Below are 27636 nucleotides of genomic sequence, written 5' to 3'. Positions count from 1 at the left end.
GCCAACGGGGCTATGACTATGAGCGAATATTACCCCACAGGGGTCTTCAGGGCGGGGCTGTTATCATACCTGTGATGTTTGGAGAAGGTCGGTCCATGTACATAAGATTTAAAGCAACTTGTAGTTCAATGGCGAGATGCTCAAAATGGCCGCCTCTCACGGGCACACACATCGACGAAAACAAATTATTTATCAAATTTTTAATCCCAAACATGTTTTCTATCCATAGAACCTAAATTCAAGTCGGTCCAACAAAATCCCTCGGAGGAGTTCGACAAAGTACAACGTGTCAGAATCGCCCAAAATGGCGACTAAATTCAAAATGGTGGACTTCCTGTCGAGTTGACGTAACAGTGCATTGTAAGTTTTTTGTGCGTCTGGGTGTGATACACGTGTCCACTGGATTTGGTGAATTTAGGTAAATGTGGCCACTCTCTCTTTAGGGGGCGCTCTCGAGCCGTTTGGTCACGCCCACTCGCGACTCCACTAGAATACAAATTTTTTCACTGGGAGACATATGTGTATCCACTTTCATGAGTTTTTGAATATGATAAAGCCTCCAAAAAGGCAAATCACTTTACGTAAGAAGAAGAAGAAGAAGAACATTTTTACGAAAAACAATAGGGCTTTCGCACCGATGCTCGATGCTCGGGCCATAATTAAGTTACGTTTGCCTTCTTCAAATGATGACAAAACACACTTGTGTCCAGCTGAAGCTGCATCATCTCAGCTGTACCTGGTCTGGTTCTCCTCTATGAAACCACCATCTGCGAGGGCTTCAGAACAACTGTTGTATTAGTTTGAGCAGATATGTGTGGGCCAGATGATTACAGTACCCTTGAATATGGTCTTATGGAGTCATCGTATTTTTAGAATAGCACATGTTTTTATATTGTATAAGTCATAACCATCTGCTGGTTTTTAATACATATTACTAGTATTCCAAATGCTCAGGTCATGAAAGAGAAAAATGACTTGTGGATTCCACCATGGGGTTCAGATGTGCTCCAAAATTTTATGAGTTTAATACTTGACTTATTCTACACCCTTCCACTAAGTTTCATGAAAACTGGTGTCATAACTGACTTTACCTTGTGAGTGCATTGTTACTTTGCATACAAGTATTTCATATAATATCTTGACAGTTATAGTAATTATTTCTATTTTGGCCGAGTGAACTGCTGTCAAGGTATGACCGTCATTACGAGAGACAGTTAAGACAGAAGCTAGAAATGCTGATGCTCATACGAGGCTATTATTGTTGCATTGCAATTCCAGTAAGAGTCGGAGGACACTTGTCAGTCCAGTGTGTAACACTAGGCCAGTAGTTTTTCTGTAATCCTAGAATCTCACCTCCTTGGTGGAACATTCATTGCATGATGATAAATGCACTCAAATTTTATATACACTTTGAGAAATGTTGAAAAGCAATGTTTACTTGTTTGCAGATGTTTTTAATACCAGCATTGGCAAACCTGAACGTCTCTAATTGCATATTCTGTCCATTAGAGGGCGCCACGGAGCCTGAGGGGGCCGGCGTTGAGCAGGTCCCAGGCAGGCTGGAGCGGCGCGGAGCTGGGCAGAGCAGACAGACAGAAGAGGGCTGGTGGAGGGAGGAAGGCTACCTCATGCCGCCGGGCTCAAACGGGAATTAATAATCTGTCGTCTGCCGGTTCTGGAAGAAGGAATTATAACGTCAAAAAGATGCATCTGTTTTGGGTCTGGATGCTGGTGGCGCCTGTGCAGGTAAATATTTAGTAATTTTACCGCGAGTGATCTGCGGTGGGATGTAGCTGCAGCAGAGCCCTGATGCCCGGGAGAGGCGCGCTCTGCAGAGAGGAGCACAATGCAATTGAATCCGGCTCTGCACCTCATTCATTTCACTTATTTTACAGCTATTCTCACGAGATAATTATCGACAAAAGCAGCCTATAGTCACATATCCTACTGGCGGAAAGGCTGCACACCGGTGATTTATCAAACCAACAAGAGAAATGCAGTGGGTGCATGACGGTCCCTGTTCGATGATATCTGGAGGAGAGTCCGGGCAAAGAGGCTCATCAGGAGGGTGTCCAACCATCCGTCCGTCCTCGGTGTCAGGCTGCCGTCTGTCGCCTGTTTCTGCGTCGCGTTGTCGTAATATTCACGAGCTTCCTGCTCTAATAAAATGCTTCATTATTGTCCAGTTCAGTCTACCACAATAAACCACATATTTAAGGTTTTTATGGCGGTGAGCACGGGCTGATCTCCATCTAAAAAGATGGCAGTTTTATTGTGTCCTCTTCCACCCGGACGTGCGTAAAGAGTCGTGTCTGATGCTCGGTTTGTCTCCCGGTTTGTCTCCCTCCTTACTGTGCTCGGTGACAGTCCCATGTTAAATCTGGCTGGTTTGATGTGTTGCAGTCACTCTTGCTGCTCTAACACAACGTTTAATGCTGGTTTTGTTTTTGCGATGCGTGGGAATACAACGCTTTCGTGCCAGCCGACGTTGTGAGTGAGATAAAGTGTTGCAGCAGGAGACTGTCCTCATGGCGTCTCTAATATGACCGGATTTGGCGTTAGACGAGAGGAGACCGGGACATCCAGGGGGGCACAGTCCAGGCTGTGATGTTTGCTTAGTACCATGCCCACAAGTAACCTTTAACTTTTTAAAGGACCTGCCAACATTTTAATGATTAGTCAATTTAGGTTACACTTTATTTTCCTGCAAAATATAAAGAGGCTATTAAGAATCTTACAAACGACTTTGATCATTTGTATTAAACCATTAAACCTCTGGCACCTTACTGCACATGCAAATTATATGTTGGATGGAGCTCGAATGCACATAGGGGGCCAAAAAGGAGGTGATCCTTGGTGCACCAATCAATAGACAGGACAGGGTTGTGGCAATTGGTCGAAGGTCAGGTCCTAAAATAAAGCTTCTGTATGCTGCTGTAGTGAAAAAATTTCCCCTCTGGGATTAATAAAGTAACTACCTAACCTAAACCCATCACCAATGCTTCACACTCCAAACTGTGGGGTCAGCTCACCTTAAATCCCCCTTTTGTTAGTTCGCTGCCACAATTTGCAGCTTTTCACCATGGCTGAGATCCCATACCTGACGGTGCTGCCACTGGATGTGGTCAAAGGATGGATGAATGTCGGGTATGGTGATACGGTCAAACATTTAGTCACGCATCACCATTGATTGACAGGTGTGGAGTTAAACCAGTTAACGGCAGCAGGCAGAGCATCGTGTGCGAGCTCCACGGGAGGAAATGCTCCGTGGAAGATGATGAAGGTTTCATGTAACTGCAAAATTATAAAGTGACTGAAAATACCGTCTTCCCTTCGGATATTGACCTGTTTCCCGTGGAGGTGGAGGTAGAGGTAGAGGTAGAGGTGGAGGTGGAGGTGAAGGTGGAGGTAGAGGTGGAGGTGAAGGTGAAGGTAGAGGTGGAGCTGGAGGTGGAGCTGGAGGCGTTGGTGCTAAACTGTTATCATTTGTCAGCCCTTGTGCTTCATCAATATGTAATGTTTGTGTCAGTGAAGGTATTTATCTGAACAGCTGGAAGAGAAAAGACACTAAAGGAAGGAATGAGGACGGAGATGGACCAGACGTCCAGGTACGTCTAACTTCCTGCTCGTATCATGGGTTTTAACTCCATCACCTACTGTGCAGGACAGGTGCTGGACAAGTTAATCAACCCTGAAGATCTTCTGACTGCAGCAGTGATTAATGGGTGGACATTTTGAATAACAGGGTCATCAGACACCTGAGAAGAGAACAAATCTATTTATACTGCAGGCGTCTGTAGTATGAGTTATTTTCACTTATACACAGCAATCAGATGTTAAATATTTGCCATGTTTAAGGCAGCTTCTTTTGTTTTAGTTTGATTGACCATGACCTTGATCACATATTTGATCAAACAGGACTTACATAACATGCCACTGTTACAGATTTATGCAAGCATGCCTTTTTCACGCTAATGCTTGGAGATGTTTGAGGAGATCTCCTGCGCTCAGCGTTCACGTCATGTTGTAGATCTGACTGTGTGCTGGTGTTGGTGTTAGTGGTGCTGGTGTTGGTGTTAGAGCTGCTGGTGTTGGTGTTAGTGCTGCTGGTGTTAGTGTTGCTAGTGTTGGTGTTAGAGCTGCTGGTGTTGGTGTTAGAGCTGCTGGTGTTGGTGTTCGTGCTGCTGGTGTTAGTGTTGCTGGTGTTGGTGTTAGAGCTGCTGGTGTTGGTGTTAGAGCTGCTGGTGTTGGTGTTAGTGCTGCTGGTGTTGGTGTTAGAGCTGCTGGTGTTGGTGTTAGTGCTGCTGGTGTTGGTGTTAGTGCTGCTGGTGTTCGTGTTAGTGCTGCTGGTGTTCGTGTTGCTGGTGTTGGTGTTAGCGCTGCTGGTGTTGGTGTTAGAGCTGCTGGTGTTGGCGTTAGTGCTGCTGGTGTTAGTGTTGCTGGTGTTGGTGTTAGAGCTGCTGGTGTTGGTGTTAGTGTTGCTGGTGTTGGTGTTAGAGCTGCTGGTGTTGGTGTTAGTGCTGCTGGTGTTGGTGTTAGCGCTGCTGGTGTTGGTGTTAGTGCTGCTGGTGTTAGTGTTGCTGGTGTTGGTGTTAGTGCTGCTGGTGTTAGAGCTGCTGGTGTTGGTGTTAGCACTGCTGGTGTTGGTGTTAGCGCTGCTGGTGTTGGTGTTAGAGCTGCTGGTGTTGGTGTTAGTGTTGCTGGTGTTGGTGTTAGAGCTGCTGGTGTTGGTGTTAGAGCTGCTGGTGTTGGTGTTAGTGCTGCTGGTGTTGGTGTTAGTGCTGCTGGTGTTAGTGTTGCTGGTGTTGGTGTTAGTGCTGCTGGTGTTAGAGCTGCTGGTGTTGGTGTTAGGGCTGCTGGTGTTGGTGTTAGTGCTGCTGGTGTGCTCGTGTCACATGTAAGTCAGTCCCTCCAGGATTTTGCAGTTTTTTTTGTGATTGTTGCGATCAAAAACATTTGATTTTGCAGCGGATTTTCTAAAAAATAACGATGTAATTTGCGGAGTTTAAAGTGTTTTTTTCCCATAAAACTGCAAGAATTCGAGTTTCTTTTATTTACTTATTAAACTTAGAGAACCATGTGGCTAAAAAACATCCTAAAAGCTGCGTATGTTTCCAGAACAGAGCGTCTGTGACTGGAATATAGAAACAAGGACTACATCAGCTGTCAAAATAAGAGCTTTAGATGCTGTTTAATTCAAGTTCATTCAGCACATAGACCTGCTGGATGAAACAAACAAAGAGATGTCTCTGACAACTGGACGTGTGGAGAAAACTCATTTAACATCCAGTAATATGGAATCACTTCCTCTGATCACAAACATTTAATCACATCATTTTAATGTGAAGAACACATTTCCCACAAACCCCGTCACTTCCTGTTTCTCCTCTTGTTCCGGTTTCCTCCTGTCAGAGTTTTATTTGGAGATGAAAACAGCAGCAGAGACTTTCTGGTTGAAATGAGGAGTTATTTGTGTTGAGAAAGAGAGATTTGCTTGAAAAGATTTACTTTGCGCCGTTAATACTTTCAGCTCAGATTCTGCTGATGAAATTTTTTGCGGAAATATTGCGGGAATTTAAATAAATTGCAAGCTTCCACAAATATTTTGGAGTTTTCTTGAATTTGTGTTAATTTCCTGGAAGGGATGGTTAGCTAGTGACTGGCATCAGATGTCTCAGAGTGTGAGTACCACTTAAAAGAAGTTTTGGAAATGTCAGCGTGAGTGAAGCATCCAAAAATATATATTTAACACTTTCCAGCGTGTTGCTTTATTTAAATTTTCTTCTGCTTTCAAAGACGTATTATCTGTTGAAACAATGAGTCTTTTAGTGTTTTAGACCAATCAGGTTTCCAATCAGTGTTCAGGAGAAACAGTAACGTGCTCCTTTGAGCAGGAGGTGATTCGTCCTCTCAACTCGAAATCAGAGAGTCTTTGATTGGAATCAAAATCGGTTCTCCGCGACACAGAGACCATCAACAGGCAAAATCTCACCTTTGTTATTTTCCTTTTGTTTGTTTTATGTAAAAAAAAACAAAAAGAAGTCAGCAAATAATAAATACAAAAAACAAATCACTAGCTTATTGTTAAAGAAAGTAATCCTTAGTTAGAGCTCTAATAGCAGCACATGTAGGTCACTGTGTTGCATCAGCACAGCCGTCATCAAACTCTCCGTTGATGGATCATGTTTTCTAAAATGATCTTTAGTGCCAGCTCTACCAAATGGGAAAACATGTTCAGGGTTTGACTCAGTATGACCTGATTCCTGTTTCTGGGTGCCCTTTTGATGATCTTTTCTCTGTGAGAGATGATATCCTCTCATATGATTTCCAAAAACTGCCTCCTCTGCATTGTTGAGACCCGAATGTCTCGTCACCAACCGGATGTGGCTGTAATTACAGCACATGGTTCCACAGAACATGTTGTATCATTAGTCAGTGAAGTATACAGATGCCATATGCAGTTTAAGTTACATCATCAAACAAAGGCTGGTACTGTACACACTAGGACTGGGTATCGCCACAGATTCCCAAATTGATTCAATTCCGATTCACAAGGTCGCGATTCCATTCGATTCTATTTCCAATTTGATTCAATATCGACTCAGTTCGGGATATTTCAGTTATAACACCAATTTAACTTGGACACAAAACTGAATCTCAGAGAACTGGTTCTGTAAATTGTACAAGGAAGCCGCTAACATTATATGTATATATAGATAATAACAAATGATCTCGTAGCTACTAAGTGGACCTCATGGTGAAATTGCTTTCTGTTATTATTTTCAAACTGAACAACGAACCTTCATGATCAATGATAATGTCATTATCTGTGTTGTCATATTGATTTAAATTCACTCTCACTTCTCTGATTGGAATCCAATCCTCTGTCGTGACATGACGTCTGGGCTTTCTCCCGCTTCATTTCCACCGCTTCACTCTCTTCCTGCCCTCTAAATGTCATCTTGAAGCATTCTGCACAAACTTGGCATCAGACCAGAGTTTTTATGAGTTATGTGTGATCACTTCTTATTTCCTGATGCTAATAAGCATGAGGGATGGCAGGATGGGCAGCGAGGACAAGGAGGTTTAAAGTTTTTTGGGTTAAGTGGAAAACAAATCACAGCAGCATCCCCTCCCCCGGCGTGGTTACGTTAATCACAGAATAACCCTCCTCACACTGACAACCTACAACAGATGCTCCTCTGCTGCTGTGCAGAGGAGCATTAATGTGTGTGTGTGGGGGGCAGGAGGCGGGGGGGTGGGGGTGGGGGGGCTTCATGTCGGGCTGAAGCGCAAACAACAGGAGAGACAAAAGTCTAGACGCTAATTATCATCAAAATTAATTGACCCATTTGTGTGTTGCTCTTCCTGGTGACTAATAATGGAGTCCTGGTTTGGACTGGTGCTGAACTGGATTTGATTTTCTATTCCACGCATCAGTGTTGCACGACAGGACAGAAAACCCCATTAAGAAAACATGGAAAATGTAAATCGTTGCTGTGTAATAATCATTTCTCTTTTTGTTTGTTCATATTCAGCCGGAATATTCAGTTTATTTCCTTTCATCCCCTCTGCAGCTTGTTGTTCTCGGTGGAGAGGCTGAGAGGCCGTCGTCAAGCAAGCACAGGTCGTTGCCATGCACTCAGGGGTTTACACAGGAGGAATACATCATCGAAATGGACCGAGAGCCGGCAAAGGGACAGGCTGTCTTCAACGGTCAGTCCACACACACACACACACACACACACACACACACACACACAGACACAGACAGACAACAGACAGACAGACAGACAGACAGACAGACAGACACACACACACACACACAGATTGGAGCAGGGACAGCTCCAGTAATAATCCCCTGCTGTTGGGTGGGTTTTTAAGAGTCCTGCTGATATTTGAACCATAATGGAGCTGGTGGATTAGACTGATGGACTGAGCTGATCGAGTCCTTCTGTTGGGACAACAGTCTGTGTTGATCTGTGTTCAGCATTGTAATGAAACATGACTGTGATTAAAGCATTTAGCTGCTTTGTGTTGATCTGTCTGTGAAAGCATCGGTGGTTCTGTAGAAGGTTCTGGGAGGTCTAGCCGCTGTTTTAGTTTTCAGTCACAAAAACACAATTTTCCTGCACTGCTGCTTCCATATTGATTTAAACACTGTCATTGCTGCCTGGAGGGTGTGTGTGTGTGTGTGTGTTGGGGGCGGGGCAGAGAAGCCCCAGTGGCTCCTCCCACGGGTTGACCACAGGAAATGGGAATCTGCATCCTTGTGGTGAAGGAGGTCCTTTAAGCTCAGGAGCTTCACCTTCACACTATATATTTCCATCCAGCTCCTGTGTTCATACATTTATAATTCAAATATTGAATCTGTGGAGATGTGTCTGAATTCAGTATTCACAATATTAAAGTGCAGAAGGCCGTGCTTTGTATTCCTCATGTTTTTAACTAGTATTCAGGAACTACACAGGTGATTGGATGTATTTTAAACAAACTTACAGTTTCATCAAATTTAGTTGAAATCAAATATGAAAATCCAGATTAAGCACTGTAAATAACATTCATTGTGTGTTCAAGTAGTAAGACTCATCCAGATAGCTATTGACATTTGTGTCTCAGGAAAGTCAGTTACTAAACAATATAATCTAAAACCTGCTAACAAGAGTTCGTAGCTTGAGGTCTAAAAAATGGTTCTGATCCAGAAGTGTCTTAAACTGCAATACCAGCGAGTGCCACTAGAGGTCGGCTCCAAAAAGCCTCCGGCTCCATAGACTCCATTACCATTTCTTTCGCTTCCAGTGGTCAGTGAGGAGGGAGGACGATGATGATTCTGTCACAGCCAATCAGAGTTTCATTCATGTTCTCACCGGCTAAAATCAACCCGTCCTCTCGCATCATCGTCATTATCATCAATAAAAGAGCCCCGCAGAAACAGAAACAGGATGAAGCAGCAACTTCATGCTTACGCCTGGTCTGCATGTGTGTGTAATGTAACTGCTCATAGCTGTGACAAGGGTGTTTAAAAAGCACAGAGACTGTAATGTAGCGGGGGGGCCTCAACATGAAGTCATGGTAACCATGATTTTAATTTTACTGCCACAGATTTCAGGGAGAGAAATTCAGACTTTAAATATTACTAAACAATATCTAGACTCAAAGAAATCATGTTACAAAACCACAGACTGGATATAAAAGAGTTCATAGCTTCAGGTCTGTAAAATGGTTCTGATACGGAAGTGCCTTAAGCTGCAATACCAGCGGGTGCCACTAGAGGTCGGCTCCAAAAAGCCTCAGGCTCCATAGACTCCCATTCATTCAACTTCTCTCATCAAACCCAAAGTGAATAAAATGTGTCCATCAGTTATCTCGGTGTTGTTAGCTAAAGTCACTCCTTCTTATTAGTTTTCTGGAGGTCCATCTGAAAATAATCCCTCATTCATTAGAAAAGAAGATTCAAGAAGACCTGTTTTTGGGGGCGTGTCTTTTTGATTGACAGGCCTGTGGTGCAGTCAGGTTACAGCTATCGATGGGCGGGACGTAGTATCGTCAGGTTTCCAATCAGATCGGTCAGATCCACCGCTTGCTCCTCCCCCAGCTTGTCCAAATATGGTCACTTCCTGCTCCAAACCGCTCCGAACTAGCAAAGATGGTGACGGACAGAATCTGAACTGGAGGATTCATAACGTTCACCAACCGTCGTGGCAGCAAAGGCCCAGAGCGTGTTTTGGGGTTATTTTAAGGCAACTGGACTTGAAGATGTTTCACTTCTCATCTGACAGGTTTTGAATGTCTTTCAAGACTCATGCAGCTCCACTATTCTTCGGATAATGACCTGGACAAACCTTTACACCTGACTATATTAAAACACCCAAGAGGGTGTTTTATGTTACATTACATTACATTACATTACATTATATTACATCACATTACATTACATTTATCTGACTCTTTTATCCAAAGCGACTTACAATAAGTTCATTTCAACCATGAGGGTTCAAAACCAGAACAACAGGAATCAAGAAAATACAATTTCTTCAAGAAAGCCAAACTACAAAGTTCTATCAGTAAGTTCCATGTTAGGAATTCAAATATTCATTTGTTGGAGGAGGAATTTTTATTTAGTTATTGAACGTGTTAACTTTTTGGTTGTCAGTTAAATTGCAAAGTATTTCGGCAGGCTTTAAAAACCTGCGCTGTCGAGAGTCTACCTTTATTCTACAGCTGTATGTCTACATGTATGTGAACATGGGTTCCAAGGCCAGGCTTTGTCCACATGATGAAACAGGATAATTCAGCAGGATATTTCTCTGTTGTGTATCCGAGGAGTGATCAGTATCGACCGCACCTCGGGGTGCCAGCAGGAGGCAGATCAATAAGTGGACATTTGTAGGAGTGTGCGCTCTGCTGAGTGTCAGCAGCCGTCTTTGTTATTAGTGATGCTGCTAGTTTGAACGTACAGTATTTGCATTCGTTTTGAACTAAACATTTGGTTTTTTAATGGTGTAAATATGTTAACTTTAGTTTTAATGAAGAAAAGTCTACGTTTCTGTAGTTTTACAATTTAAAGAAACCTTCACGCACTGATTTTAGGATGAACTATATGATCTGTGACATTTTTTTAGGGAATCCGAGTGATCAACATCAGTCGAACACTTGTTCCACGCTGGCTTGTTTTTCTCTGCTTTGTCTGTAATGGGAGACATGTTCATAATTAACATTAATTTACCACACAAATGTCTCGTCTGGCTGCTGCTGCTCATTCTCTGCTTGCAGGGAGCGCTCAGCCCATGTGATGTCTGTCGATGAGCATGTTGTGAGTGTAATTAATGCAACATGTTTGCATGCCGCTGCCACGAGTCTCGTTACACGATCCCATTCACAGATAGTTCAGCTTCCTTCTGCTCTGATGAGGCTCGTGTCGGAGCTTTCTGAGTGGGAGTCGGACAGTTTGACTTCCTGGGCTGTAAAAATATATTCTCCATATCTGCTGTACTGCTGAGACAGTGGATTTATTGAGAGTTGAAGCTTGTGGCTGCACAGGGCAGTTCCCACTGGGAGCATGGACCACGGGGTCAGAGAGACTGCACTCAGCTTCTGCTTTTATTGTGAAGGGCCGTCTGAAACATCTCCCCAGCCAATCAGGCTTCTCTAATCACATCCAAGTAACAGGCAAAAGCCCAACACCAATACAGTCCTCTCTGTGTGTGTGTGTGTGTGTGTGTGTGTGTGTGTGTGTGTGTGTGTGTGTGTGTGTGTGTGTGTGTGTGTGTGTGTGCGTGCGTGCGTGCGCGTGCGTGTGTGTGTGTCTGTGTGTTGTGAGGTCAGTGACTGTCCTGTACTTCCTGTGTAGTGACCCCCCCCCCCCCGTTTCCTTCTATCCTTCCTATTAAGGCAGTGTTAGTCAGTGATGCGGTCTCATTCAGACCCCCCCCCTCCCCCCCCCCCCCCCCCCCCGCACACACACACTGAGCACATTCATCTCCCCATGTCCTCCCTCTAACTCCCCCTCTCTCTCTCTCTCTCTCTCATGTATTTCCCTCTCTCCTCTTGTCATGCAGGGGATTGCCCTACTTTATTCCAGCACCCCTTCCTCTCCCCCCCTCCCCTCCCCTCCCCTCTCCCTTCCCCTGCCCCCCTCCTTCGCTCTCAGATCTTGCCTCTCTTCGGGAGTGTTCATGTCTCTGCAGTGGGATGTGTATCTTTACCTTCTGTATCTACTGAAAGGCAGGGCTGGTTCCTAAAGGGTTTCTAGCTGCTAGATTTTGTTGTTAGGAATGAATCCTTGTTCTCCAAGTTCACACTGACTCATTTATATTTTTGGATGGATGGATGGATGGATGAATGGATAGATGGATGGATGGATGGATGGGTGGATGGATGATAGGTAGGTTGGATGGATGGATGGATGGATGGATGGATTTTAGGTTGGATGGATGGATGATAGGTAGGTTGGATGATGGATGGATGGATGATGTTAGGTTGGATGGATGGATGGATGTTGGATGGATGGATGTATGATAGGTTGGATGGATGAATGGATGATAGGTTGGATGAATGGATGAATGATAGGTAGGTTGGATGGATTGATGGATGGATGGATGGATGTTAGGTTGGATGGATGGATGTATGATGTTAGGTTGGATGGATGTTGGATGGATGATGGATGGATGGATGATGGATGTTAGGTTGGATGGATGTTGGATGGATGATGGATGGATGGATGATGGATGTTAGGTTGGATGAGTGGATGGATGGATGTATGATAGGTTGGATGGATGAATGGATGATAGGTTGGATGAATGGATGAATGATAGGTAGGTTGGATGGATTGATGGATGGATGGATGGATGGATGGATGTTAGGTTGGATGGATGATGTATGATGTTAGGTTGGATGGATGTTGGATGGATGATGGATGGATGGATGATGGATGTTAGGTTGGATGAGTGGATGGATGGATGGATGTTACGTTGGATTGATGGATGGGTGGATGGATGGAGGATGGATGGATGTTAGGTTGGATGGATGGATAGATGATGGATGGATGGATGTTAGATTGGATGGCTGGATGGATGGATAGATTGGATGGATGGATGGATGATGGATGGATGGATGGATGGATGGATGGATGGATGGATGATGGATGGATGGATGGATAGATTGGATGGATGGATGGATGGATGATGGATGGATGGATGGATGGATGAATGGATGGATGGAGGATGGATGGATGGATGATGGATAGACGTCAGTTCTCCATCAGTGCTGTGAAAGAAACACTTACATATATTTAATGACTGCGTACTAACTATGGATTAAAACCTTTATGATCGTGGTCTTTGTATCAGAATGAGAACAGCTCACTGCGGTCATGGGTGAAGACACGCTTGAATACGTGGCCAGAAAAGTTCATTCTATGTCATCGTCATGGTTACACAAACACGCTGCATCTCCTCAGTGTTTGACCGACCCTCTCCCGCTCGCTCGCCCGCCCTCACCACAATGGTCGCGTGAGCGTCCAGTACACCAACAAATACATGTGCCACATGACACTTCCCCCAATACACCAACAAATACATGTACCACATGACACTTCCCCCAGTACACCAACAAATACATGTACCACATGACACTTCCCCCAGTACACCAACAAATACATGTACCACATGACACACTTCCCCCAGTACACCAACAAATACATGTACCACATGACACTTCCCCCAGTACACCAACAAATACATGTACCACATGACACTTCCCCCAGTAACACAAGAACAACATCTAGAACACAAGTACAACATCTGGAACACCGGTACAACATTTGGAACACAAGAACAACATCTGGAACACTCGTACAACATCTGGAACACAATAATAACATCTGAAACACTGGTACAACATCTGGAACACTCGTACAACATCTGGAACATTAATAACATCTGGAACACAATAATAACATCTGGAACACAAGAACAACATCTGGAACACAAGAACAACATCTGGAACACAAGTACAACATTTGGAACACCAGTACAACATCTGGAACACAAGAACAAACATTTGGAACACCAATACAACATCTGGAACACAAGAACAACATCTGAAACACAAGTACAACATCTGGAACACAATAATAACATCTGGAACACAAGAACAACATCTGGAACACCAGTACAACATCTGGAACACAAGTACAACATCTGTAACACAAGAACAACATCTAGAACACAAGTACAACATCTGGAACACAATAACAAACATTTGGAACACAATAATAACATCTGGAACACTGGTACAACATCTGGAACACTGGTACAACATCTGGAACACTCATACAACATCTGTAACATTAATAACATCTGGAACACAAGAACAACATCTGGAACACAAGAACAACATCTGGAACACAATAACAACATCTGGAACACAAGTACAACATCTGGAACACCAGTACAACATCTGGAACACAATAACAAACATTTGGAACACAAGAACAACATCTGGAACACAAGTACAACATCTGGAACAGTGAAATAGCAGACGGTCCACAGCATTATTAGATAATGAAGACGCATGTAGATGTGATCCGAGGCCAGCTGGGGGAGAAGATGGTCACGGCGGCTTCTACTCTTTCTACTCTCAGTGAGGCCACGCCCACTATAGCTGGGTTGCCAGGTCAGCAGTTTTCCAGTGTGCTGTTGTTTTCATGTCGCATTTTCACTTTTAAAAACACTTATTTTTTTTAGACCTCTGCTCAAAAATTGCAGACCCATAATAAAAAGAGTAAATCTTTGCAACCACAAGATCTATTTGAACAATGTTGGTGTAATAATAAAGGGAACACTTGTGAGATTTGTTCAGATGTGTAAATATCGGTATATATGTCCATATTTTAATAATAGTTTTGCTAAGTCTTCTCCCTAACCCCCAATTGGGGGCCTCTCAGGCTTAAAAGGTTAAAAACAATTTATTAATAATCAAATGTGTCATGGCGCCTTTTCCAGAGCACAATCTCCAGTAACACACACCGAGTTGGAAGCACATTGGACGAACAGTTCTCATACATACAGAGATTACTTGTATTATATATATTATATGGAGAGATATTTTCTGGACGTTCAGTTGTTTTGACGGATGAAATACGCTGATTGGATTATTTGTTTTCGGCTAATACAGTAAATTGAGTATGTGATAGATTGGTTCTGTGGACTGGTGTACCATGCCTTCGTCTAAAGAGTGGCGAAGGCATGGCTTTATCCTGACCCCGTACCAGATATAAATAATTAATGGATGAATAGATATGTCGTTCATCATTTTGATTCTGTAAATCCAATATGATGAATCAGTCTTGATTTATTGATGCCTGCAAAAGCCTAAAAGCCCAAATCCTTAAAGATATTACAAGGATGGAAACCTCAGCAGGAATAGGAATATTTGTTTGACAAATCAATAAACCATCACATTATTCAGCCCTGCTGCCGGCCAGATTAAAACAGATGGAGACCGTATTATAAGAAGTGGAGGTTTATGTTTGTTGTGTGTTTATGGTGAGCAATGCTCTGTGAAAAAACACTCCATTCTAAAGATAACAGGGTTCCCACAGGTCAGGGAATATCAGGGAATATCAGAGAATACCAAGGAATAATATCAGGGAATATCAGAGAATATCAGAGAATACCAAGGAATAATATCAGGGAATATCAGAGAATATCAGGGAATATCAGATAATATCAGGGAATATCACTGAATATCAAGGAATATCAGGGAATATCACTGAATATCAGAATATCAGGGAATATCACTGAATATCAGGGAATGTCACGGAATGTCATTGAATATCAGGGAATATCAGGGAATATCACTGAATATCAAGGAATATCAGGGAATATCATTGAATATCGGAATATTAGGTAATATTGGAACATCAGAGAATATCAGGGAATATCGGGGAATATGCTGTGGAAGACGTCCTGCCTGGTTCCAGTCCCTAAGAAGACGACTCCATCTGGCCTCAACGACTACCGACCGGTTGCCCTCACATCTCATGTGATGAAGGTGCTGGAGAGGCTGGTCTTGGCACACCTCAGGCCGCTGGTGAAATCTTCACTGGACCCGCTGCAATTTGCGTACCAGCCTCATGTGGGAGTGGACGATGCCATCATCTACCTGCTGCAACGAGCTCAGTCTCACCTGGATGGAACCGGTGACTCTGTGAGAATCACTTTCTTTGATTTCTCCAGTGCATTCAACACCATCCAACCACTGCTACTGAGTGAGAAGCTGCGGGTGGTGGGGGGATGGAGGGGGTGGACGTGTCCACCGTCTCCTGGATCACTGACTACCTGACAGGCAGACCACAGTTTGTCCGTCTGGGCAGTGTGCTGTCTGATACGGTGGTCAGTGGTACTGGAGCTCCTCAGGGAACTGTTCTGTCTCCCTTCCTGTTCACCTTATACACACTGACTTCCAGTACAACTCAGAGTCCTGCCATCTGCAGAAGTTCTCTGATGACTCTGCAGTGGTAGGGTGTATAAGGGATGGACGGGAGGAGGAGTCAGTAGACGGTGTATAAGGGATGGACGGGAGGAGGAGTCAGTAGACGGTGTATAAGGGATGGACGGGAGGAGGAGTACAGGGCAGTAGTGGAGGACTTTGTGGAGTGGGTGGGAAGAAATCACCTGCCCCTGAATGTGGCCAAGACCAGAGACATGGTGGTCGACTTCAGGACGAAGACGAGGGCTCCACAACCGCTGAGAGTTCTGGGGGAGGAGGTGGACATGGTTGAGGAGTACAAGTACCTGGGTGTGTCCATCGACAACAGACTGAACTGGAAGACCAACATCAACGCTGTCTACAAGAAGGGGATGAGTCGACTCTTTTTCTTGAGGAAACTTCGATCCTTCAATGTGTGCAGTGAGATGTTGGAGATGTTCTACCAGTCTGTTGTGGCCAGTGCATTGTACTTCGCTGTGGTCTGCTGGGGGAGCAGCATTGGAGCCGGTGACACCAACAGACTTAACAAACTGGTTAAGAAGGCCGGCTCCATCATCGGCTACAATCTGGACAGCCTGGAAAAGGTGGTGGAGAGGAGGACGCTGAACAAACTATTATCCATATTGGATAATCCTGACCACCCTCTCCACCACCTGCTGCAGGGACAGAGGAGGACGTTCTCCAAAAGATTCATCCAGCTCCGCTGTCACAAGGACAGATACAGGAGATCATTCCTGATACAGGAGATCATTCCTGATACAGGAGGTCATTCCAGATACAGGAGATCATTCCTGCCGACTGCAATAAGACTGCACAATAACTCACCTCTGGCAAAATCCATCACACAACAATAACACTGTTGACTGTGTTTCTTGGTTGTTTGTATATAATATATATAGATATATACTGTACTGTATATACTGTATATACTGTGCATTTTATATTTTATATTTTTTTACTGCTATTTTACTGCTATTTTATTGCTTTTCTATTATTCTACTATTATCTTATTGCTCCTGTATGCTGCTGTAGCGAAAAAAAAATTCCCCTCGCGGATTAATAAAGTAACTACCTAACCTAACCTAACCTAACCTAACCTATCAGGGAATATCAGGGAATATCACTGAATATCACAGAACATCACGGAAGATCACTGAATATCAAGGAATATCAGGGAATATCAGGGAATATCACTGAATATCAGGGAAAACCACTGAATATCAAGGAATATCAGGCAATATCACTGAATATCACAGAGTATCACAGAATATCACTGAATATCAGGGAATATAACTGAATATCGGAATATCAGGGAATATCGGAACATCAGAGAATATCGGGGAATATCAGGGAACATCAGGGAATATCGGGGAATATCAGGGAATATCACTGAATATCACAGAACATCACGGAAGATCACTGAATATCAGAGAATATCACTGAATATCACTGAATATCACTGAATATCAGGTAATATCAGGGAATATCAGAGAATATCAGGGAATAACAGGGAATATCACTAAATATCAGGGAATATCACTTAATATCAGGGAATATCAGGGAATATAAGAGAATATCAGGGAATATCAGAAAATATCAGGGAATATCAGGGTATTTTAAAAACTCTTTTCCAGTCAGGGAATTTCATAATTTTTTAGGCCAGGTTCTGGGAAAATCAGGCTTTTTTTTTTTAATGTTTAAATTTTGGTTTCCATTTGTCAAAACGGGAACCCTGATAACAAGTGATAATCATGGCAAATTTATATCGATTTTCCTGTTGTGCCGCTATTAGGTGTAAAACACAGGTAATCAGTACAGATGAATAGTGACAGAAGAGCTTTTTTACTCCACTTTCCATAGAAGAGTAAAATTTAAGAGCGAGAATGAAAATTTCAATTCAATTCAATTCAAGGGAAAAAACTCCTCTTTAAGGGAGAAAAACCTCCAACAGAGGGAAGGAAAAACTCCCTCTTAACAGGAAGAAACCTCCGACAGAACCAGGCTCAGAGGTGGGCAGAGCATCTGTTAACAGAACCAGGCTCAGATGTGGGCGGAGCATCTGTTAACAGAACCAGGCTCAGAGGTGGGCGGAGCATCTGTTAACAGAACCAGGCTCAGAGGTGGGCGGGGCATCTGTTCACAGAACTAGGCTCAGAGGTAGGTGGAGCATCTGTTAATAGAACCAGGATTAGAGGTGGGCGGAGCATCTGTTAACATAACTAGACTCAGAGGTGGGCGGGGCATCTGTTCACAGAACCAGGATCAGAGGTGGGCGGAGCATCTGTTAACAGAACCAGGCTCAGAGGTGGGTGGGGCATCTGTTAACAGAACCAGACTCAGAGGTGGGCGGAGCATCTGTTAATAGAACCAGGATCAGAGGTGGGCGGAGCATCTGTTAACAGAACCAGGCTCAGAGGTGGGCGGAGCATCTGTTAACAGAACCAGGATCAGAGTTGGGCGGCCATCTGCCTCGACCGGTTGGGGTGAGAGGAGAGCATAAGAAGAAAAGGACAACATAGAGATAGAAGAGAAGAACTGTTGGTGGAGATGACAAGCGCAGGGCAGAGACATGCAGCTCCATGACGGGACATCTGCAAAAGAAAGAAGAGAACCTATACGAGCAAAGGGACTGAATGGAGACAACAGATAATAATAAGAAACTATGGGAGAGGAAAAAGATGGTGAGGTATGAGTCAGTTAAAGAGTAGGAGGAAAGAAAAGAAGCTCAGCATGTAATGAGGTCCTCCAGCAGCCTCGGCCTATAACAGCACAACTAAGGGTTGGTTCAGGTCTACCTGAGCCAGCCCTAACTATAGGCTTTATCAAAAAGGAACGTTTTGAGTCTAATCTTAAAGCGAGAGAGGGTTTCCGCCCCTCCAACACAAACTGGGAGCTGGTTCCACAGGGGAGGAGCCTGAAAACTGAAGCTCTGCCTCCCATTCTACTTCTGGAAACTCTCGGAACCACAAGTAGACCAGCGTACTGAGAGAGAAGTGCTCTGCTGGGATTATATGGTTCTATAAGATCTCTAAGATATGATGGAGCCTGGTCATGTCGAGCTTTGTAAGTCATCAAGAGAATTTTAAATTCTATTCTTGATTTCACAGGAAGCCAGTGAAGAGAAGCTAAAACTAGAGAAATATGATCTCTCTTGCTAAATCCCATCAGTACTCTTGCTGCAGCATTTTGGATCAGCTGCAGGTTTTTAATGAGTAATTTGGACATCCTAACAACAAGGAATTACAATAATCTAGTCTAGAAGTAACAAACGCATGAATGAGTTTTTCTGCGTCATGCTGAGGAAGGATTTTCCTGATTTTGTTAATATTACGTAGATGAAAGAAGGCAGTTCTGGAGATTTGCTTCATATGGTGTCTAAAGGACAAATCCTCATCAAAGATGACTCCAAGGTTCCTCACAGTTTTGCTGGAGGCCAAGACAACATCATCTAGAGTAACTAAGTGATTACAGAAAGAGTTTCTGAGGTGTTTAGGACCAAGTACAATAACTTCTGTTTTGTCTGAATTTAGAAGCAGGACGTTTTTGGTCATCCAGGCCTTTATGTCTTTTAGACAGGCTTCAAGTTTTACTAACTGATTAGTTTCATCTGGTTTTATAGAAAGATATAGCTGAGTGTCATCTGCATAACAATGGAAGTTGATGCAGTGCTTCCTGATGACATCTCCTAATGGAAGCATGTACAAAGTAAAAAGTATTGGGCCTAACACTGAGCCTTGTGGAACTCCATAACTAACTCTTGTTTGTCTGGAAGACTCATTGTTGACATGGACAAACTGGAATCTATCTGATAAGTAGGATTTGAACCAGTCTAATGCAGTTCCTTTAATCCTCGTAACGTCTTCTAATCTCTGTAATAAGATCGTATGATCAATCGTATCAAAAGCAGTACTGAGGTCCAGAAGAACAAGTACAGAAGAGTCCATTATCTGAGGCTAATGAAAGGTCGTTAGTAACTTTCACCAGAGCTGTTTCTGTGCTATGATGAACTCTAAAGCCTGAAAATCTTCAAACAGATCATTCCTTTGTAAATGATCACAAAGTTGATTTGCAACAACTTTTTCAAGGATTTTAGAAATAAACGTCAGGTTGTAAATTGGTCTGTAGTTTCCTAAAACAGCTGATCAAGAGTCAGCTTTTCAAGTAAAGGTTTAATTACAGCCACTTTAAAAGCCTGCGGTACATAACCAGTTACAATAGATCGGTTGATCTGATCTAATATGGACGTTTTAATTAAAGGGAAGACTTCCTTAAAAAGTTTAGTTGGGATGAGATCTAACAGACAGCTAGAGGATCCAGATGAAGAAATAATTCTAGTTAACTCAGAGAGCTCAACAGGAGAGACATATTCCAAGTTTACATCTGCTCCTCCAGTTGCTTTCAGGGCTGCTGTTGCTTAGCAACACATCAGTGATGGTGTCAGGAAGGGTCGGCCCGATTCTCTCCCTGATAGTAAGAATTTTATTAGTAAAGAAGTTAATGAAGTCATTACTGCTGAGAGCTGAAGGAATAGAGGGCTCAACAGGGACTCTTTGTCAGCCTGCTACAGTGACGAAAAGAAACCTGGACTTGTTCTTGTTGTCCTCTATTAATGATGAATAATATAAAGTCCTGGCCTTACGAAGAGCTTTCTTATATAATATTAGACTATCCTTCCAGGCAGGTGAAATTCTTCTAAATTAGTGGAACTCCATTTCCTTTCCATCTTTCTAGTCGCTGCCTAGCAGAGCGTAGTTCTGAGTTGTACCACGGAGACAACTTCCTCTGGTTCATGACTCTCTTCTTCAGAGGGGCAACATCATCTAGAGTTGTAGCAGAGATACTGCAGTGTTTTCTACCAGATGATCCACTTGTGTGGGACTAAGATCAACGTAGATGTCTTCCACTGCTTTAACACACGGCATCGAAGAGGATAAACATGTAACTGCTTCCTTAAACTTGGCCACGGCGTTATCTGACAGACATCTACTGTAGTGGGATGTATTCCCACATGCTGTGTCGTCCATTATTGTAACTTCAGATGTTAATAAGAAGTGGTCCAACAAAACAGGGTTTTGAGGAAATAGTATTACATTTTCAGTTTCCATCCCATACGACAGAATCAGATGGAGGGTGTGGTTACCACGGTGACGGGGTTTATTTACATTCTGATAAAAGCCTATAGAATCTAATAATGAGCTGAAAGTAGAACTGAGGCTGTCGTTGTCCACGTCAACATGAATGTTAAAGTCTCCCACTACCATCACTTTATCTGAACTCAGCACTAAATCTGATAAAAAGTCAGAATTCAGTTAGAAACTCTGAATAAGGACCAGGTGGGAGATAAACAACAACAATAGAATCCGTTTCTCTGCTTTCCAGTTTGGGTGAGAGACGAAGAGTCAGACTCTCAAATGATTAATAACTAAGTTTAGGCTTTGGATTAATTGATAAACTTGAGTGGAAGATTGCTGGCACTCCTCCTCCTCCTCATCTTCCTCCTCATCCTCCTCCTCCTCAGCCTGAATCTCTAGGAATATGATAATTAATATGACTGGGAGGAGTTGCTTCATTAATACTAACATATTCTTCCTGTTGCAGCCAGGTCTCTGTGAGACAGAGTAAATCAATCTGATGATCAGTTATCAAGTCATTTACTAACAGAGATTTAGACGAGAGAGATGTGAAATTTAATAGTCCGCTTTTAATTGTCAGATTTTTTTGATCCATTAATTTGGTAGGATCAATTTTTATTACATTTTCATTGATACATCTTTTGTTGAGTTTTTTAAATATAGGTGGTCTGGGTACAGACACAACCTCTACAGGATGTTGAATGTTTTGGGTGAGTGACAGCTCTAAAGAAGCTGCAGAGGAGCTGTAAGACTGCAGCTCTGCGTCCTGGCCTCAACCCTGGATGTCAGGTTTTAGGGCTGTTAAGAGACATGGCCATATTTCTAGAAAGAAGAGCTGCACCATCCAAAGCAGGATGGATGCCATCTCTCCGGATCAGACCAGGTTTCCCCCAGAAAGTATTCCAGTTGTTAATGAAGCCCACATTGTTAGCGGGACACCACCTCGACAACCAGCGGTGAAGTGAAGACGTACAGCTGAACATATCATCACTGGTCCGGTTAGGAAGGGGTCCAGAGAAAACTACGGAGTCCCACATTGTTTTTGAAAAGTTTCACACCGATTCCATGTTAAGTTTAGTGACCTCCGATTGGTGTAACCGGGTGTCGTTACTGCCGACGTTAATAACAATCTGACTGGATTTATGATTAGCCTTAGTCAGCAGTTTCAGGTTTGATTCAATGTCGCCGGCTCTGGCCCCGGGAAGACATCCGACTCTAGGCCCTGGAAGACATCCGACTCTGGCCCCTGGAAGACATCCGACTCTGACCCCTGGAAGACATCCGACTCTAGGCCCTGGAAGACATCCGACTCTGGCCCCTGGAAGACATCCGACTCTGACCCCTGGAAGACATCCGACTCTGACCCCGGGAAGACATCTGACTCTGGCCCCTGGAAGACATCTGACTCTGGCCCCTGGAAGACATCTGACTCTGTCCCCGGGAAGACATCTGACTCTGTCCCCGGGAAGACATCTGACTCTGGCCCCGGGAAGACATCTGACTCTGTCCCCTGGAAGACATCTGACTCTGGCCCCTGGAAGACATCTGACTCTGGCCCCGGGAAGACATCTGACTCTGGCCCAGGGAAGACATCTGACTCTGTCTCCTGGAAGACATCTGTCTCTGTCCCCTGGTTTCACTAACTTCATGTTAAATAGAGTCTCCAATAACCAGAGTTGGTTTCTCAGCAGATGTTTCACAGAGTGTGGAGCCTATCCCTACCACCTCCATACTGATCCGTTTAAGAACGTTTATTGCAGGAGTTAACCCCACCGGGGTCAGTGAGCTAGTACAGAACTTATTGTACATTACAGAGGCTGTCCTCGAGTGTAGATAACATCACCTGCTTTCAGGTAAATCTTACATGAGAATGACTTATTCCACTTTTTTCAAATACATTTTTGGCAATATGCCTGTCTGACTTGTGGATGTCGGTACTGCAGTCAGTCTTCTCTGTGTGCACCATCCTCGCTGTCATCTAACTGTAGCTTACATACAAATAACCAGGGTTACCTCTGCTATTTTAGACTGCATGAAAATATTTATACTGTAATGTGGAATATAATTTTCTTGATCAAATCCATATCTACATTTTTTAAAGATACCCAGCCTGAATTGAAACTGAGCTTATTTTTGTTCCATATCAGGTGAAAGCTCATTGTACTGCTGCTTTCCTGGGAAACACTTCTGTATCAGAGCTCAGTTAAATTACTACGGGGGTGGGGTGGGGGGGGGCTTCTGTCAGCACCAATCAGGAGCAGCGGCCATTTCTTTCGCTTCCAGTGGTCAGTGAGGAGGGAGGACGATGATGATTCTGTCACAGCCAATCAGAGTTTCATTCATGTTCTCACCGGCTAAAATCAACCCGTCCTCTCGCATCATCGTCATTATCATCAATAAAAGAGCCCCGCAGAAACAGAAACAGCCCCGCAGAAACAGAAACAGCAACTTCATGCCTACGCCTGGTCTGCATGTGTGTGTAATGTAACTGCTCATAGCTGTGACAAGGGTGTTTAAAAAGCACAGAGACTGTAATGTAGCAGGGGGGGGCCTCAACATGAAGTCATGGTAACCATGATTTTAATTTTACTGCCACAGATTTCAGGGAGAGAAATTCAGACTTTAAATATTACTAAACAATATCTAGACTCAAAGAAATCATGTTACAAAACCACAGACTGGATATAAAAGAGTTCATAGCTTCAGGTCTGTAAAATGGTTCCGATACGGAAGTGCCTTAAGCTGCAATACCAGCGAGTGCCACTAGAGGTCGGCTCCAAAAAGCCTCCATAGACTCCCATTCAACTTCTCCAATCAAATCCAAAGTGAATAAAATGTGTCCATCAGTTATCTCGGTGTTGTTAGCTAAAGTCACTCCTTCTTATTAGTTTTCTGGAGGTCCATCTGAAAATAATCTCTCATTCATTAGAAAAGAAGATTCAAGAAGACCTGTTTTTGGGGGCGTGTCTGTTTGATTGACAGGCCTGTGGTGCAGTCAGGTTACAGCTATCGATGGGCGGGACGTAGTATCGTTAGGTTTCCAATCAGATCGGTCAGATCCACCGCTGAGAGCTAGTACACAAGTACAACATCTGGAACACAGCACGTCTCATATTTCAGATCAACATTCACTTTTCTCCGGTCTGTTTCAGTATATTGTCCCTGTTATCTTGAACTTTGACTAGAAACTGACTCGATCTCGTTGCCTTTTTTGGGCCTTGTGGTCGTCGACTGGAGAGGCTGCTCTGCTGTCAGTCAGCTGCTGGCTTCAACACACATCGTCATTGTAGAAATGCAGCATGTTCCTCCAGTTTCTCTAGTTTCTTGGTGGTCTGCTGCAGCTCTGCAAGCTGACAAAAAGACCAGGTGCACAGGTGAGACTAGCACCAGGTGCACAGGTGAGACTAGCATCAGGTGCACAGGTGAGACTAGCACTAGGTGCACAGGTGAGACTAGCGGGACTTCGAAGTGCTTATTAAGCTGCTTACGTTTCAGCAAAGCACAGTGTAAAGTTAACGCCCCTGGTGATTGTATATTTTCTGACCTTCGACACCCGTGACGATAATAAATTTCAGCTCACCACAACGATCCATCAGTCGCCACACAAATCTTCATTGTGTAATCCACACTGAAATAAAAAACACATAAATGCCTTATTGTTGTATCTGGATGGATTGAATGGAGGCAGTAACTCAACAAAATAATTCCTTTTTGGAAAATTTAACCAAAAACTAATTGTGATCAAATATAACTGACACAATAGAATCTTGTGTAGAATTTCATAAAGTTTTTGAATGTACTCTCTGATTGGTGGCATGAGACTGATACTCTGCAGAGACCGGTGCAGTTTAGTGGGGTAGAGTGTAACCCAGGTTATTTTCTGCAGCTACAATCTGCAGATGTTCCCTAAACGCCTCACATGCAAGTCACAGTTTTTCCATAACCAGGCTGACTACAGCGAGCCTCTTGTCCCAACTCAGTTACTGCAGAGCTCAGACGGGTGAAATGCTGTTCGTTTGAAAAATGTTAAACGAGGCGCTTTAATCTCATTAGTAGTTTGATGCGCCTGGTCAGACTTTTGTTTGGATTTTTTTTTTTTTCCGAGGTGTCTGTGTGTGTGTGTGTGTGTGTGTGTGTGTGTGTGTGTGTGTGTGTGTCCACTCCTGTTTCGACTGTCTGTTGAGGGTTGTACACAAAAACGGAGGAAGTACAATCTGTGCTGCGAACAACAGCCAGCGGTGCATGTTATCTTCTGGACTTTTGTACACACAAACTAAGGATAGCAATACGTGTGTCTGTGTGTGTGTGTCTGTGTCTGTGTGTGTGTCTGTCTGTGTGTGTGCGTGTGCGTGTGTGTGTGTGTGTGTGTGTGTGTGTGTGTGTGTGTGTGTGTGTGTGTCTGTGTGTGCGTGTGTGTGTGTGTGTGTGTGTGTGTGTGTGTGTGTGTGTGTGTGTGTGTGTGTCTGTGTGTGTGTCTGTGCGTGTGTCTGTGTGTGCGTGTGTGCGTGTGTGTGCGTGTGTGCGTGTGTGTGTGTGTGTGTGTGTGTGTGTGTGTGTGTGTGTGTGTACTCCCATGGTGCTTTTCCAGGTGCGGTTGTTCCTGTTCTCCTGAATCCTGTCCACCTATTTGTCTTCCTGTGCGTCCGTCTCCGTCTCCATCTCCGTCTCAGCTCTTTCTGTCCCATGAAGGACGTCTCCTCTCAGTAAGGAGTGTGCGGAGGACTTAGTGGTGTAAAAGGGAAAACGTTGTTGCCGTATTTGATGCAGAAAAGATTGAGTTCCAGAGTTTGAACAGGAAGTGAAGGAAGTGGAGCTGAACGATGTCTCTGACTGAGGACGTGTCGGGGACGTTTGTGAATGAATGGATGCAGTTTGAGACACTCACAGTCCCCAGAGGATGAACCTGGAAGACTTCAGTTCAACATGTGTTTAACACTTTGCTCTAGAAGAAAATACATGCGGAAGTAATGACAGCACCTTCTGCTTCATATTAGTGTCGTGAGCGTGTCGGCATGACAACCATCATTATTTTTACATTCATTTTGTTTGGTATCAGATGTGCCGAGCTAAAATCCTCTTCTACTGTAAATCAGTTGCTCCCTAATGTTCGACTAAATTGTAATCGACGAGAAGAGATAAATAATCAAACACTCTCAAAGACCTTGATAAAAAAAAAAGCCACAGAAACATTTCTTACTGGTCAAACCTCGACCTTTTCAATGCATTGTGGGTAAAATAGGTGTGACAGTCACTGTGGTGCACGCTGACAGCGATGATTAAGTTCCTGTAATCAGACATAAAGTATGGAAACAGGACAGTGTCTCTGTCTGTCCTCATCACTTCAGAACAATCAGGACAGTGTCTCTGTCTGTCCTCATCACTTCAGAACAATCAGGACAGTGTCTCTGTCTGTCCTCATCACTTCAGAACTCGTCCGGCCGGTGAAGGTCGCTCTGATTAAAGATGGTGGTCTGAAGCCTGAAAGGTGAAAATCTTTAGTAGTGCAGCTCCAGAAATTGCAGATTTGGTGGAAACAGTTAGAAACTGAGTGAATTCGTCAGTTGGAAAAGTCTCTTTTCGACTTTACCAGCACAAATAAATACAGCCGTGCTCATAGGTTTGCCTGGTTGCTGGTTTAAAACACAGACATTTCTTTACAGTGAGTCACTGCACTGTTGTTTTAACATAATGAAGTCATCATCATGCCCTCTGAAAAACATGGAACCAACAGAAATGAACCAGGAGGAACTGAAAGATGATGTTTACTGTGCAGCTAATGTCGTCCTTCTTCAACAAAAAAAGGAAATCTCATTCAAATTCATTCTTCTCGTTGAAAACAGCTAAAAAAAACAACAGCATTTCAGACTGTTTGCAGCTTTTCTTCAAGGTGGATCATCATTAGTGATGTGGACCCACATTTTGTCAGCGTGCATTTGGTGCCACAATAAAACATTTTAATTGTACGATTTTTGTCACTTCCCGCTAATTTAAACTAAAGAAAGATGAACTAAAGACCGAGCTGTATTTATGATATAACATAACTGGATCAAAACAATGTGCAAACAACTCTTCCTGAGTGAATGACCTTCGTGGCGGACTTTGACCTCAGGCGTGTTACTGATGCGTCTTCCCCTTCGAACTGCTGAAGTCTTATATGTGCTGAATGAAGGGATTTCTTTCAAAATAATCACCAGCACTGATCAGAAGAAGGGAACATATGGAAGTATGTAATAACTTGTGGAAAAAAACTAAAACAAATTGATGCTTTTTAAATGGAAGTGTGTTTCTGCTCATCAGCCGGCCGGATCGAGCCGGTTTCACCGTGCGTCGACCTCGGCTTTGTTTCAACTGATCCAGAAGAGCCGAGCCGGCCGACACTCGGCAACACTCCGTGTCCGGTGCTTGTTCCTGAGTACGGCACGTATGTTTGAATTGTTTTAATGAAGTCCAGCAGCGTGACGAGCTGCCGAGCGTTTATTCTGCATTGAGTGCTCAACGCTCTGCATTTATT

The 27636-nt window shown here is 43.6% G+C and overlaps 1 protein-coding gene across 1 annotated transcript in view; it reads left to right on the top strand.

Annotated features, from left to right (window-relative positions):
• Nucleotides 1–1584: 1584 nt before the first annotated feature.
• The window catches only part of LOC138199057 (cadherin-2-like), a 108873-nt gene continuing 82821 nt past the window's right edge, over nt 1585–27636 (top strand). The window contains exons 1-2 of the mRNA XM_069150966.1: nt 1585–1746; nt 7578–7716. Coding sequence (XP_069007067.1) covers nt 1705–1746; nt 7578–7716 — 181 coding nt within the window. The 5' untranslated portion in view covers nt 1585–1704. The remainder of the gene's footprint in view (nt 1747–7577; nt 7717–27636) is intronic.

Source organism: Embiotoca jacksoni, unplaced genomic scaffold (genome assembly GCF_022577435.1).
Source record: "Embiotoca jacksoni isolate LCO1_2020_lvr unplaced genomic scaffold, fEmbJac1.0.p SCAF_16, whole genome shotgun sequence".
NCBI classification, from domain to species: Eukaryota; Metazoa; Chordata; class Actinopteri; family Embiotocidae; genus Embiotoca; species Embiotoca jacksoni.
Note: the sequence above shows the minus strand (reverse complement) of the source record. Positions and strands in the feature narration are given on the sequence as shown.